Source organism: Toxorhynchites rutilus, chromosome 1 (genome assembly GCF_029784135.1).
Source record: "Toxorhynchites rutilus septentrionalis strain SRP chromosome 1, ASM2978413v1, whole genome shotgun sequence".
In the NCBI taxonomy this organism is placed as follows: domain Eukaryota; kingdom Metazoa; phylum Arthropoda; class Insecta; order Diptera; family Culicidae; genus Toxorhynchites; species Toxorhynchites rutilus.
Window position 1 is genome coordinate 9463992 of NC_073744.1, and position 15241 is coordinate 9479232.

The window sequence follows — 15241 nt, forward strand, 5'->3', positions numbered from 1 at the left end:
AATACGGCTTTTGAATTTTGCAGATTGTTCGGAGTCAGCTTCAAGCAAATTTCGTCCGACTTGCATGTTCTCCGGGCAATTTGCGCAGCTTTTGACGACCATATTTCACACGTTCTAAGGAAAATATTTTGAAAAATATTAGAGCACTGATTGAATAGAAGCCAGATCTTTGTATTTTAGGTATTTTATGAACACTAAGCGGATATTTTTATATCAAATTTCATTAATTCGGTTTACCTCTCTCGCAGGTAGATTGACAGAGGATGTACTTCAACGGCTTTTTTTCACAACTAAATGACAATAAATTTTGGTTCGGAGCATCGAAACAGCTAAGAAAAACTATTTTTCAACAATTTTCACTAATTGTAAGATAAACACGGTACAAGTTTTCGAGAAATCAGTATATTAATTACAGAGAAAATATGCAACGGTTTGTTTACATATTTTTCACTAACACGCGAAACTTTCATAGGTGGCGACACCGTACCTTCGATGACGCGAATTTTTGCAATGCTAAAAAAAACACAAACACACTTATTGATTTTTACTCTGTAAGTCTGTAAAAATGTTTCGCACTTCTACAACTAATTGTAATTATTTCATGTAAAACTCCTAATGTTGCAAACACGTCTATCTGTATTGACAGATTGAACTCTACTACTTGTTTACCTTTCACCACCAGAGCTACACTCTAAATTCAGGATACCACAGGTATGAGGTGTGGTTTCCAATCGATTCACAACTTCACTTTCGCGACGTTTTGAAGGTGAAAATATGTCTTGCCCTTGAACATCTCAATTATTCCTGAAAATCTGCTATTTCACTTCGCTCATAACCATCATTACGCGACAATTCTCACGAGAGCAAACGGCTCTTGGGAGAGCGCTAGAGAAAACCCTAATACACTAAGCTATCATTTTATGGCAAAACCTTACCATATGGACCGCATATGACGATATAAATTATAGAAAGCAATGTTCTATAGGAAGATTTAATATTGATGAAGGGTTATATGCTCAGCTCTATTGGTTACATGAAAGTTATGGGATCATAATATTTTGACGTAGAACTACGTCTTTCATTAAGGGTGCCAAATCAGAAAACATGTCATGTTTTCATGAAATAAAGTTAACGTTAATATCTATTTTTGCCGCAAACGGATTTTGGCGATTTACGTACCAAACGAATTGGAAATTCCCTAGGATTTGTTTGATATGCTATACATTACAATCCCCTGGTGTGTAAATGGTTAAAATTCATGAAAACTATAAGCGTTTCTATTTTCCCATACATTTGTTCTGCTGATTTGTGAGCTTTTCTACCCATGCCATCAATAACGAGTAACTTATCGACGAGCAACGAAGGGGAAATCGTAAGATTCAAAGTCTCTGTGAACAAAGAAAAAGAAGAAGAATGAAGGGGAATATTTGCCTAGAGTATAAACGGTGGATCTTGCTGAGGCAAACTTTCAGTAATGAACATCGCTTGTTCTTCCTTGTTTTTCGCCATCACATGTGTTCGTTTCGGATTGAGCTGTGGACGCGATCTGCGATTTGGATTCGCATGACGGTAGCAAAACTCTCTCTTTTCCAGGCAGTTAACATTGTTTGTTTCTGTCATCATAAAGGCTTCGTTGGTGCCTTTCATATTGCATCAATGCATTGAACTGACGCGATGGCGAAGCAGGGTCGAAGGTTGTGCACCACAAAATTATTTGGGTAATACCAAGCATCTTGAATGTCGTGCTGAAATGTTATAAGTTGTTTTGGTCCGCGTGCCAGTCGTAAAACTGCCTTCAACTAGGATTGCATTTGCGTTTCGGAGTCGAAAGCAACTAGTAAATAAAACAAAATATGGAGAGCATTTGAAATTTCAAAAATTATATACGATAGTGTATCTAAAGACAATCCGAAGTGCAAGGGAAAGTTTTCACCATGAGTTCAATTCTCGATACACGTGTAACAACCATTGTTGTTTTGTAATTCTCCGAGCTATTAAAAACATTTGTCCATAAGAATGTATAATTCGACGATTGGATTATAATTTATCAGAAAGAGGTAACATGCCAAGAATACAAAACGCTGTTTGTTGGCAAGTGCTAATTAAATATGATCCTGTTGACCGTCAGATCAATTTATGATCATAATCAGCAAAAATGATTCATTCCACTTACACAAAACAGAAATATGTAATGCCAAATATAAAGATTCCTTGAAGACAAACTAAAAAACAATAAATAGATAAAAAGACGGGTGGGTAATGTCGGGGACATAACCGGAGTGACGTAGGACTATACAAAGGGGACAGCTTTTGTTAAATATATATTTTAAATATATTGTTTTATTTTCTTCTCCTACGTGAATACCTACCTATCTACCTGAAAATGGATTAGTTTACTGTTTACTCTTTATGAATATGTTGATGGTTCTGAAAAGAACCTTTGGTGTTGTGTTTTTGTTATCACTCGATATTCCCATCTTGTTCGGTAAAACCTTCCTGTTTAGCTATAGCGTTTGCCACTCGCCACAGCTTTCACAGTTGGAAAATTTCTTCCCATCCAGCTTGTGACATGTTGTTCAGTAAATTACATTTAATGCAACGTGCCGGAGAAACACTTTGCCACTCACTGAAACTAATTGTTGCCTTGATGAGCGCCTAACCGGAGATGCTCTGTTCTTGATGCGGGTTTTCTGATTGTCGTGAGCAGCTTTGCAAGCCAACTCGAGCACTCCGACGGCCGAAACTCTATAATCGCTGTTAGGTATACTGGTGCTCCGGCACCAATCCGTTCGGCCTAGTTACCCTTGCGGAGCAATCAGTGAATGCGACCAACAGGGAACTGGAGACCTGCACGGTTCGAGTGAGACTTTGCCTTTCCCTTAACTTGTTCTCCTTTGTTACGTCCACGATGCCGATGCCGTACAACCACACGGGTTTACGGTTTGAAAGTAAATAAGATATTTTTTTGGGGTCCGGGTGTTTTATACTCTAGCGGTACACACTCACAGGATAGAGACAAATCGTTACGAATGATCGTTAAAAGGGAGCGATGGCAAAAAAAATACATTCATTACGATTTGTTCGCTTGTTGGATTCACATGCAGGCTAAAAAGGGTCCTTTTCAGGATCACAAAATTATCTTCAATCTAAAGAGTTTATTGTTTTGTTATCACTCGATATCCCCATCTTGTTCGGCTAAACCTTTCTGTTTAGCGATTGCGTTTGCCACTCGCCACAGCTTTCACAGTTGGAAAATTTCTTCCCTTCCAGCTTGTAACATATTTTACAGTAAATTACATTCAATGGCACGTCGCATTACCACCACTCAGTATCGGATTGGAGGTAATTTTAACCTGTAATTGAACATTTGCGATGACAGTGGTACAGTGTCGACTTTCAATGTTGGGTCATAATTTGGACCCCGAACTCTATGTTTACAAAAATGTCCAACTAAATATGTCGCATTACATGTCCGTCCAATTAGTTAAATGTCGAGATAAGTGTAAATTACTGTACTTTCAATCTAGAAGCAATTTAAGAATTGGTGAAAATCAATAAGCTCAGAACAACTGCCAAATTCACATACTCATCATATCCTGGCAAACAAATTATGAAAAAATCAATTTGTGTTTTATTATTATTTTGGATATTGTTTTAGAAAGCATTGAACTGTATTTCCTAAACTCTTTTTTGGAAGGTTTAATGGCCCTGAAAACCGCCTTGTTTTATAGAATGGTTCCAATTTAGAAAACTTAGTACTCGTGGTTTTGAAAAAAAAACCATTTCGAACGCCCTCGATGCCGCCTTGTTCTGGATTTGCCACCAAAGCAGTTTGTATAAAGAACAAACTTTTTTCTTCTGCTACCTGATGCCGTTTTGCGATTGCGTTTGCCACTCGCCACTCGCTGCAACTGCCTGTTGTCTTGATGTCCACCGAACCGAATGTGTTCTGTTCCGAATGCGGGTTTTCTTATTGTCGCGAGCAGCTTTGCCAGCTAACTCGATCACTTCGGCGGCCGAAACTATATATCGCCGGCTAGGTGGACTGGTGCACTGGTACTAACGCGCTCGGCTACCCTTGCGGGGAACTCCAGATCAACACGGTTTGAGCGGGATTTTGCCTTTCCCTTCACTTTTTCCTCCTTTACCATGTCCAGACATGGCTGCTTGGGTTGGTTTGTTGATGTGTTGTGATGCGAACCGATGTGGTGTACGGTTTGAATGAGAATGATCGTTACGGCAGCGGAGCGGGGATTTTTAAGCTGACTGGCTGGCTTGAGAGTTACGCATGTGTGAGACTGCGACCAATGTTTCCCTCATTTTTTTCTTTTTCCTTTCCAATCGTGCTTCATTCTATTTCGCTGCTGCTCTGGTTGCCCGTTTTGGTCGGTACGATTTGAGGAGCACAAAATGGACCAATCAAAAATGGGCACATAATGCATTTTGACAATGCCTGATATTTCACAATTATTCAATTATTTATATCAAGAAAAATGAAATGTTATTCGTTATGATAGATGCGTAGATATATTTCCTATCAATTGATGCAAAAACCTTTGCGATCTATTGAGAAATTCTCGAGTTATAAGCGTTCCAAATCTTGCATTTTTTCCTACTTGTTCAGTGCCTAGATTTCCATTTCACCCCCTATATCTTCCGGTTAGACGTAGTCCTACGTCAAAAAGTGGATCATCCGATCCGAAATTTTTTGCTAGGATGACAAATTCAATAGATAACCAGTTGCTTTCCTTTTACCAACCGGTCGACCGGCTATCGGAGGTTATCTAATCGAAGCTCATTGTTTCGTTGCACTTATAAACATTTCTGATGCAGCAGGCTTACCTCAGTTAGTCGGACGGCTTTCGTAATCATGGTCAAAGCTATCTTCTTGCTGAGCTTCCTAGCGACAGCCGTCATCGCTGTCGAAGTGCATCGATGTAAGTGTACAAAGTGCAATACGCCTGCAACGTTTGCATTCTTAAAATAATATTTTCCACAATGCTACAGGTGGTGATGCCTATCCGCACCCCACTGCGGTGGTTATTCCGGGATGCAACGCCATGCCCTGTCCGGTCCCTAACAATTCGGATTTCAGCTTTGCGGTCGAGTTTGAATCGTCTATCGCCACCAACAGCCTGGCGGTGAACGTGACGGCGTCATTGGGTCCGTTCAATCTGCCGTACGATACACCCGAGCATCTACGCGATGGATGCGCCAATATCGATGCCAATTGTCCGCTGACGGCCGGCCAGAGGGTCACTATGCGGGGAACAGCCCCGGTGGAAGCTCCAATCATTGGAGTTACCGTTCGGATGCGGTTCGAGATTACCGGTGATAGTGCCCAAAAGGTGGTTTGCTTTGCCGCTGATGTGAGGCTTGTTGCTTGAGGATGAATAAAGATTCGAATTGTAGATTTGCTTCTGTTGTGTCGATGACAAGGAATGGGGTAAAAATGGTATCTGTTTCCGTCGGTTACTCAGCGCAGATTGTCCAACAAATGATGGACTTTGGATTTGTTCACGGTGTTTCCGTGTAACTGATAACCAGTCCAGACGAGTGGTTTATTTCGGATAGATCACGATAAGTTGGCCGTGGATAAGATTGCATTAATTTCGATAAGCGTGTCTTTTAAACCTATGCACTCCAGATTCGGTGCCAGTGTGTTTGGTGTAGTGTTACGGAAACGATGCTAAAATCCGCTCTCCTGGTTGTTCTGTTGCCTGCTGTCGTCTTCGGCTTAGCCGTGCGACCTTGTATGTTTTCCTATTTCTAAATCACCAATTCGGTGCTCTCTAATGGTTTACTCCATCGCCAGGTGCAAACAATGCTCCCACGCCGGTTGAGGTACGTGTCGTTGGTTGCACCGAAGAACCCTGCGTGATTCCCATAGGTGGTATGGTCGACATGGATCTGGATTTCCTTGCGGCTCGTACCAGTTCATCAGTGGCTGCAACGCTTGACATTTTCCTGGGAAATTTCCGTGTGCCATATGACTTGCCAGTAGAGCAGCGAGATGCATGCAACTTCTTCAATAATCGCGGCTGTCCGATTGAACAGGGTGAGATGATCAACTATCACCTCAGCACACCAGCCTCCGCCCCATTCGGGGGTATCACTGTAGATTTGCAGCTGCAGCTTACGGGAGACAACGGCCAGCCGCTCATCTGTTTCCGTTCGTCTGCTCGAATTATGGCGTAATAAATCACTATAAACAAAATTAAACTGGAGATCGAATTAGTGAAATTTTATTATTGTTTTGAACAAGAATGTTTCCTTGGATCATATATTTTTCTTCTATACATCGATCAATCTAATTCTTGAGTGGTTGAAATGATCTTATGCAAATTAAAATTGCAGCCGCCAATTGATGCTCCTCCTGCGGAGGTGTACGACAATCCCGTCCGATTGGGAATAGATTTGCTTCAAAAAAAAAAAAAAAAGATCGGTGAAGGACCATCATTTTTGAAAGTGTTGATTTGACTTCGGTTTCCTCCTTTTTCCACTCATCGAACACACCGATCAGTAGAAAACATATTAAAAGAGTTTTACTTAGAATTTCGATTCCGAAGCCGGTCAAAAACAATAATTCTATGTGATAAATGGCTGTTGCAATTTTGGGGATCGAGTCAGGACCCGTACCAGTAAACATTTTTCATTAATTTTCAATATAAAGATAATGAACATTTATCCGAATAATATAAATTTATAAAAAAAATAGTGCTGTACAAAATGTAACCTTGCTCGATATTAATGAATCATCGATGTTGGGCTGATGTTGAATTGACAGAACGTAGTTCTACTTTACATTTGTGTTTACCAATTCCTCTCGTGGTATGTACGAACAATTAATACGGTAGAAAATGACTAACGAGTCACCAATTTATTGGTTTATTAACTTTTTTTTTCTCTGAGTGCAGTAACCAATCAAGTTTCAACAATTATATCGGAATCAAGATTCTGATTCAGTGATGATTTTTTTGACATAGGATTACGTCTTTCGGGAACATATTGGGGTTCAAATTGGGAACCGAATATCGATCGCATCGTGAAAATTGTTCAATTTCAAACGCTTAGTGCTCAGCCAATTCCTGATGGGTTAACGAGATTTTTGCATCAATCGATTTGATTAGTTCTCGAGTAATACAAAAATTTGTGTTCTATTTGCATGGCAGTCCACCCTAAGAGAAGGGAGAGGAGTATCTAACCACCGTAAAAACATTTATTGCACCTTAAAACTTTCATATGCCAAATTTGGTTCCGTTTGCTTGATTAATTCTCGAGAAATGCAGAAATTTGTGTTTCATTTGTATGGCAGGCCCCCCTTAGAGAGGGGGGAGGAGTCTCAAACTATCATGAAAACCTTCTCCGGCCCAAAAACCCCTACATACCAATTTTTCATGTCGATCGGTTCAGTAGTTTCCGAGTCCATAAGAATCAGACAGACAGAAATCCAGTTTTATATATATAGATGCTCTATTTCGTGACGTTACAACGCTTCAAAATGCCTGGTTTGGATATACTTGTTTCTCATAAATTACAAAATAAAACCTAGGTCTACTCACTGCTCCTCAAAAAAGTATCTAATCATACATTCTATGTTATATAGACATTGAAGATCTTCGCTTCAAGCAGCGAGGTTTTGGGTATAACAGAAAGTGCAGCAAGACACACAAGTCATTGATAAGGACGCTAAAAATGACATCAAAATGACAAAAAATGTCATCACAAAACATTGGTGATGAAGTGCGGTCATCTATAGGGGGGGGGGGGGAGTTTTGTGCATTGGTTGGCAATCTTGAAGTCTCACATGATCTACAAGCTGCTGCAATAGCTACGGTAGATAAATATTTAGCGAAACTCTTATTCTTATTCTTATTCTTATTCTTATTCTTATTCTTATTCTTATTCTTATTCTTATTCTTATTCTTATTCTTATTCTTATTCTTATTCTTATTCTTATTCTTATTCTTATTCTTATTCTTATTCTTATTCTTATTCTTATTCTTATTCTTATTCTTATTCTTATTCTTATTCTTATTCTTATTCTTATTCTTATTCTTATTCTTATTCTTATTCTTATTCTTATTCTTATTCTTATTCTTATTCTTATTCTTATTCTTATTCTTATTCTTATTCTTATTCTTATTCTTATTCTTATTCTTATTCTTATTCTTATTCTTATTCTTATTCTTATTCTTATTCTTATTCTTATTCTTATTCTTATTCTTATTCTTATTCTTATTCTTATTCTTATTCTTATTCTTATTCTTATTCTTATTCTTATTCTTATTCTTATTCTTATTCTTATTCTTATTCTTATTCTTATTCTTATTCTTATTCTTATTCTTATTCTTATTCTTATTCTTATTCTTATTCTTATTCTTATTCTTATTCTTATTCTTATTCTTATTCTTATTCTTATTCTTATTCTTATTCTTATTCTTATTCTTATTCTTATTCTTATTCTTATTCTTATTCTTATTCTTATTCTTATTCTTATTCTTATTCTTATTCTTATTCTTATTCTTATTCTTATTCTTATTCTTATTCTTATTCTTATTCTTATTCTTATTCTTATTCTTATTCTTATTCTTATTCTTATTCTTATTCTTATTCTTATTCTTATTCTTATTCTTATTCTTATTCTTATTCTTATTCTTATTCTTATTCTTATTCTTATTCTTATTCTTATTCTTATTCTTATTCTTATTCTTATTCTTATTCTTATTCTTATTCTTATTCTTATTCTTATTCTTATTCTTATTCTTATTCTTATTCTTATTCTTATTCTTATTCTTATTCTTATTCTTATTCTTATTCTTATTCTTATTCTTATTCTTATTCTTATTCTTATTCTTATTCTTATTCTTATTCTTATTCTTATTCTTATTCTTATTCTTATTCTTATTCTTATTCTTATTCTTATTCTTATTCTTATTCTTATTCTTATTCTTATTCTTATTCTTATTCTTATTCTTATTCTTATTCTTATTCTTATTCTTATTCTTATTCTTATTCTTATTCTTATTCTTATTCTTATTCTTATTCTTATTCTTATTCTTATTCTTATTCTTATTCTTATTCTTATTCTTATTCTTATTCTTATTCTTATTCTTATTCTTATTCTTATTCTTATTCTTATTCTTATTCTTATTCTTATTCTTATTCTTATTCTTATTCTTATTCTTATTCTTATTCTTATTCTTATTCTTATTCTTATTCTTATTCTTATTCTTATTCTTATTCTTATTCTTATTCTTATTCTTATTCTTATTCTTATTCTTATTCTTATTCTTATTCTTATTCTTATTCTTATTCTTATTCTTATTCTTATTCTTATTCTTATTCTTATTCTTATTCTTATTCTTATTCTTATTCTTATTCTTATTCTTATTCTTATTCTTATTCTTATTCTTATTCTTATTCTTATTCTTATTCTTATTCTTATTCTTATTCTTATTCTTATTCTTATTCTTATTCTTATTCTTATTCTTATTCTTATTCTTATTCTTATTCTTATTCTTATTCTTATTCTTATTCTTATTCTTATTCTTATTCTTATTCTTATTCTTATTCTTATTCTTATTCTTATTCTTATTCTTATTCTTATTCTTATTCTTATTCTTATTCTTATTCTTATTCTTATTCTTATTCTTATTCTTATTCTTATTCTTATTCTTATTCTTATTCTTATTCTTATTCTTATTCTTATTCTTATTCTTATTCTTATTCTTATTCTTATTCTTATTCTTATTCTTATTCTTATTCTTATTCTTATTCTTATTCTTATTCTTATTCTTATTCTTATTCTTATTCTTATTCTTATTCTTATTCTTATTCTTATTCTTATTCTTATTCTTATTCTTATTCTTATTCTTATTCTTATTCTTATTCTTATTCTTATTCTTATTCTTATTCTTATTCTTATTCTTATTCTTATTCTTATTCTTATTCTTATTCTTATTCTTATTCTTATTCTTATTCTTATTCTTATTCTTATTCTTATTCTTATTCTTATTCTTATTCTTATTCTTATTCTTATTCTTATTCTTATTCTTATTCTTATTCTTATTCTTATTCTTATTCTTATTCTTATTCTTATTCTTATTCTTATTCTTATTCTTATTCTTATTCTTATTCTTATTCTTATTCTTATTCTTATTCTTATTCTTATTCTTATTCTTATTCTTATTCTTATTCTTATTCTTATTCTTATTCTTATTCTTATTCTTATTCTTATTCTTATTCTTATTCTTATTCTTATTCTTATTCTTATTCTTATTCTTATTCTTATTCTTATTCTTATTCTTATTCTTATTCTTATTCTTATTCTTATTCTTATTCTTATTCTTATTCTTATTCTTATTCTTATTCTTATTCTTATTCTTATTCTTATTCTTATTCTTATTCTTATTCTTATTCTTATTCTTATTCTTATTCTTATTCTTATTCTTATTCTTATTCTTATTCTTATTCTTATTCTTATTCTTATTCTTATTCTTATTCTTATTCTTATTCTTATTCTTATTCTTATTCTTATTCTTATTCTTATTCTTATTCTTATTCTTATTCTTATTCTTATTCTTATTCTTATTCTTATTCTTATTCTTATTCTTATTCTTATTCTTATTCTTATTCTTATTCTTATTCTTATTCTTATTCTTATTCTTATTCTTATTCTTATTCTTATTCTTATTCTTATTCTTATTCTTATTCTTATTCTTATTCTTATTCTTATTCTTATTCTTATTCTTATTCTTATTCTTATTCTTATTCTTATTCTTATTCTTATTCTTATTCTTATTCTTATTCTTATTCTTATTCAAATCTTACGGAATTTCCGATTCGTTTAGTATGTAAATCGCTAAAATCCGTTCCCAGCAAAAATAGTTATTAACGTTAACTTTATTTCATAAAAACGTGACCTGTTTCCTGATTTGGCACCCTTAATGAAAGACGTAGTTCGACGTCAAAAAACTCAGATCTGTGGGACTGGTAGTTACAAAATAAGAAAATATAAAAGAAATTATTTGTTTTCGGATGTTTTACGATATGTGACTACTTTCTAGTCGAATTTCTGATTATTTTCGTTTATACAACACAGAATCGGGACTCAACATGTTAATGTAGTTTTTCAAACTTGTCCAAAATCAGCTTATCGCAATCATATGTCAACTATGCGGTCGTGTCTCGGACACTACTCTCCTGCAACTTTTCTGTAAATTTTGGCTAGGTTCTCATAGAAAAAAGTGTCAACTAAATTTGGGCAGTGAAAATGTTTTGAAAAATCGGATAGAATAGGCAGTGTTTCGGCTAAAAATGGAATGTGACTTTCCCAACTTTCCAAGGATATTGCATACAAAAATGTTCGTCCGGAAAAGGATCATTCTTCTTCGCCGTTCAAACGCCCACCTTTCATGAACATTTCACGACACAATACAATATTTCGATATTCAATTTCACTCGACAGCGTTAATCTTGGCTTATTCTATCCTGTGCTGTCCATTGTCAAACGTCACCCAACAATGGCCCACCAATTAGGCCAACAAACGCAACAAGAGTCATCGAGATCACACGAGCTGGAACAGTCACCCCACCGTATCCCAGCTCCTGCCGACGCATTCGTCCCGTTGGTGACCACCGGAGATCCTTCCCGTTGTCACGCTCCGCACTCCTCAAACGTGTATGAACTTTTCAAGATTGATTCCTCGAAATCTGTTCCTGAAACCGAAGACCGCTCAGTCGATAATTCCGTTGACACATTCATATTGTCATTCGACGACGTTGAGATGCGTCGCACCACAGAGATGAAAAAGAATTTTTCATCACAGCTTGTCGGCGTTCGGTATAATCCTCTTACGAAGAGCCTCGCCGAGGAGGGGGTGGAAAATAAACGCCACATGCGAGGAAATTTGTCACAAGGACACACACATCACCGGCAGAAGAGATTTTGCGGTTTATTTTAGTACGAAAACAATCTTTTTTCTTCCCGCTACCAAAAGATGGAAAAAGACTTTCTGCCAAGCGGGTAACGCTTTTGCTGGCATTCAGTTCTCTGACCAACGGGGGAAATGGATGAATTCACCTCTAGTGGGACAGGACCTCGCCGATTCAAATTTGTTAACCCTGATGTACAGGAGATTGGTTAGAAGTTTTGTTTTTCCTACACAAGATTAGTTATTTTACTATTGAAGTCATCAAAATGTATGGTGTGTGATTTAGATTAGAGTTCTCAAAAAAAGGATCATACCACTTTTCTCACCCACACGAAAAAGGTAAAACCACCGTATTATGATTTGACAGAGTCATCTAGCTTAAATTGTCACCATTATGCTGTGTTATGTGGGGAAGGTGTGGAATGCCAAACCACACGTGTCCCTCCTTCATTACTTCAAACGATAACTGCGACATTGAAGAGATGCGTGTAACCAGGAACATCGGGACATTGGGAAAATTTATTGGAATTCCTCGTAGTAAATTCCCCTCTGCCTGGCTGGCCACATTAAGGAGAACAATCAAAGAATGAAGTTTAATTATGTAACGAACATTCCCGGCTCTCGGCAGGGCGTGAATAATTGATGGAGTGCAGTGGAAGACGCGACGAGATAAAAAGAGAGAGAGTGGGGGGAGGGGCAGTTGGTAAGTAATGTAAATTAACCATCCAACAAGTTCCTGGCTGGAACTTTGCCAGAGGAACCCCCGGTGATGGCGCTGAACATCAACAGGTCAATTAGCTGTTAAGTTTGAGCAAGAATCCCCCGATGAAAATATTTCGCCCGCCGTAAATCGGGCATCTCGGGCGGATGGATGAAAAAAACGATGGATAACAACGATGGACGCTGTGGTCCAAGTAAGCCGCTAACAGAGAAATAATTTTGTGTCAGTGGAACTGTGGTAATCCTTTTATTTTTCCGTAAGAAACATAACAAAAGGAATACGGTTGCTGCGATCCGACCGGACCACATTGTTAAAACAGACACACTCGAATAATCAAGGGAAGCCGCAAGAGATAAAAATATATACACAGAACCAAGGCAGAAAATTTGCACTCATGCGGTGCCAATCAGTCCCTGGGACAATTTTCCTCGGCCATTATCATTGAAAGAGACATGCAGGGTATGGGAAAATGACTAAATTTGACAACCAATTTTGTCGTAGGAAATTTTTTTTTTATGTTTACTAGGAACCATAATATTCACCTAAAATCTATGAATTATATAACGGGTTCGGGTGGTATGCGAAGTATATTTAAATTGATAACCGAAAGGAAAGTGTCTTCACTAAATTCACTTCTTATGATCTGACTAATGACTTAATGTCATTTTTGTTTTTTTTGTTATTTTATTTTTTATATATGTTGTGTTCAAAATGTGGTTTATATATATATCTTTCGTTTGTGTACGAAAAGATGTGGAGTTATAAACAAATAAACAAATAAACAAATAAACAAATAAACAAATAAACAAATAAACAAATAAACAAATAAACAAATAAACAAATAAACAAATAAACGAATAAACAAATAAACAAATAAACAAATAAACAAATAAACAAATAAACAAATAAACAAATAAACAAATAAACAAATAAACAAATAAACAAATAAAAAAATAAACAAATAAACAAATAAACAAATTAACAAATAAACAAATAAACAAATAAACAAATAAAGGTGATTTTGATTTTAACCCTTTGCGGTCGTATTAAATTTGGCCATGGGTGTCGTACTGGTCGGAATTATTTTTCCTTGAAAAAGCAGTGATATATACAAGATTATGAAAAATAAACATTGTTTTTATTTTTTTTTGTGAACTATGTATATGTGTTAACTTAACTATGTGTTTTGATGTGGTGTTCTTATATAATCATTATATTTTATAATTCGTCTTCGTGTGAAATCTTCCGAAACCCTCTCCAAGAGTATAGAGCAGTCGTATGCTTAGTTCTCGAAAGCAGTAATATTTTTGGTGAAATTTTTATTAATTGGCGATTATTCTCTCACAACATACACACAGACACTGAGCGCCTTCGAAACATCAACTTCATAACTTAAATAATGAAACTTCGTTTGTTTCTATGAACGTGGGGGAATGAAAATGGCACATGGAAATATCACTTTTATCAGTCTTTTTAGACGTGATTTCACTGCACGCTATCGCACTAGCCTCAGATTCAGCGGAAACTCTAAAAAATGTACGTTTTCAATTAATAAATTACTTCCTGAAAATAGCATTCTCACATGGATGCGGTGGGCAATCAAAAATAAATACAACGACTGACGTCACCATTTGAGAAATAGTTATGGCAGCGCATGCTATGTCGCTCGAAACTCTACCATCTTCATTACTTTTTTTCGAGTACATTGGTTTGATACTGAGTACCGTTATCTATTACTCATAGGAGCACCGTATTGATCCGTATTCAAATGTATTCAAATTACCAAATGACCAAAGCCTAGTCTTATTGCTAGTCCTCATTTTTCATTACAACCTTCCAGAAAGATTTTTTTCTTATTTTGGAAATAAATGTTCCTTCCACGTGAACAGAATCCATAGAATCATTTACTGCACCCTTAAACCTCCATATGCCTAATTTGGTTTCATTTACTTGATTAATTCGCGAGTAATGCAGAAATTTATGTTTCATTTGTATGGTTGGACTCGCAAAAAATGGATTTTGCTTTCGTAATTATTGATTGTATTTGTTTTTTATAGTTTACATGGTTTCGGGACCAAGGGCGCTATATTGGTATCGATACCTGTATATGATATTAAAATGCAGCCTATAACGCAAAGAATGTCAGGGTTCTGATTATTAGATTATTTATAAAATTGAAGTTCAGTAAATTCACATTGAAATAGGAAGTGTTCGCAATTTGAATCATGCGTAGAAACTTGATTAATATTTCGAACACTAATTTTAACGAAGATTACGGCATAAAATACCTTTTTTTTTCCTTCCATTTATTGTAGATACTTATCATTTCTGGTACTTGACATGAAAACAACAAAAAAAAATTTAAAAAATACAAAAACTGTAATATTAACTTCGCTTGTTTTTTGCAGAATTTACTAACGCAAACATTTTATCATTGGTTTCGACTGTCACTGTTTTGCAAATGCCTAATATTATAAATCATATGCTGTATCGATACCTGTAAACGATGTCAAAATGAACCTCAAAGAATGTCTGTATTTTCATTATTCAATTGTTTATAACATAAAAGTTTAGTAAATTTACA

At 34.4% G+C, this 15241-nt stretch overlaps 2 protein-coding genes across 2 annotated transcripts; both read left to right on the forward strand.

Moving 5' to 3' along the window:
* Positions 1 to 4811: 4811 nt before the first annotated feature.
* Positions 4812 to 5411, forward strand: LOC129762490 (uncharacterized). The gene is made up of 2 exons (XM_055760797.1): positions 4812 to 4937; positions 5008 to 5411. The coding sequence occupies exons 1-2, from the start codon at positions 4871 to 4873 to the stop codon at positions 5385 to 5387; spliced, it is 447 nt and encodes a 148-aa protein (XP_055616772.1). The 5' UTR covers positions 4812 to 4870; the 3' UTR covers positions 5388 to 5411.
* A 213-nt stretch (positions 5412 to 5624) lies between these two features.
* LOC129762489 (mite group 2 allergen Gly d 2.02-like) lies at positions 5625 to 6234 on the forward strand. The gene is made up of 2 exons (XM_055760796.1): positions 5625 to 5753; positions 5816 to 6234. The coding sequence occupies exons 1-2, from the start codon at positions 5687 to 5689 to the stop codon at positions 6196 to 6198; spliced, it is 450 nt and encodes a 149-aa protein (XP_055616771.1). The 5' UTR covers positions 5625 to 5686; the 3' UTR covers positions 6199 to 6234.
* Positions 6235 to 15241: the final 9007 nt, after the last annotated feature.

Bases quoted from the DNA above. Each gene is read 5' to 3' on its own strand.
- LOC129762490 (XM_055760797.1), top strand. From the start codon at position 4,871: ATGGTCAAAGCTATCTTCTTGCTGAGCTTCCTAGCGACAGCCGTCATC. The intron at 4,938-5,007 runs GTAAGTGTACAA...ACAATGCTACAG, and splicing joins CGCTGTCGAAGTGCATCGAT to GTGGTGATGCCTATCCGCAC.
- LOC129762489 (XM_055760796.1), top strand. From the start codon at position 5,687: ATGCTAAAATCCGCTCTCCTGGTTGTTCTGTTGCCTGCTGTCGTCTTC. The intron at 5,754-5,815 runs GTATGTTTTCCT...CTCCATCGCCAG, and splicing joins CGGCTTAGCCGTGCGACCTT to GTGCAAACAATGCTCCCACG.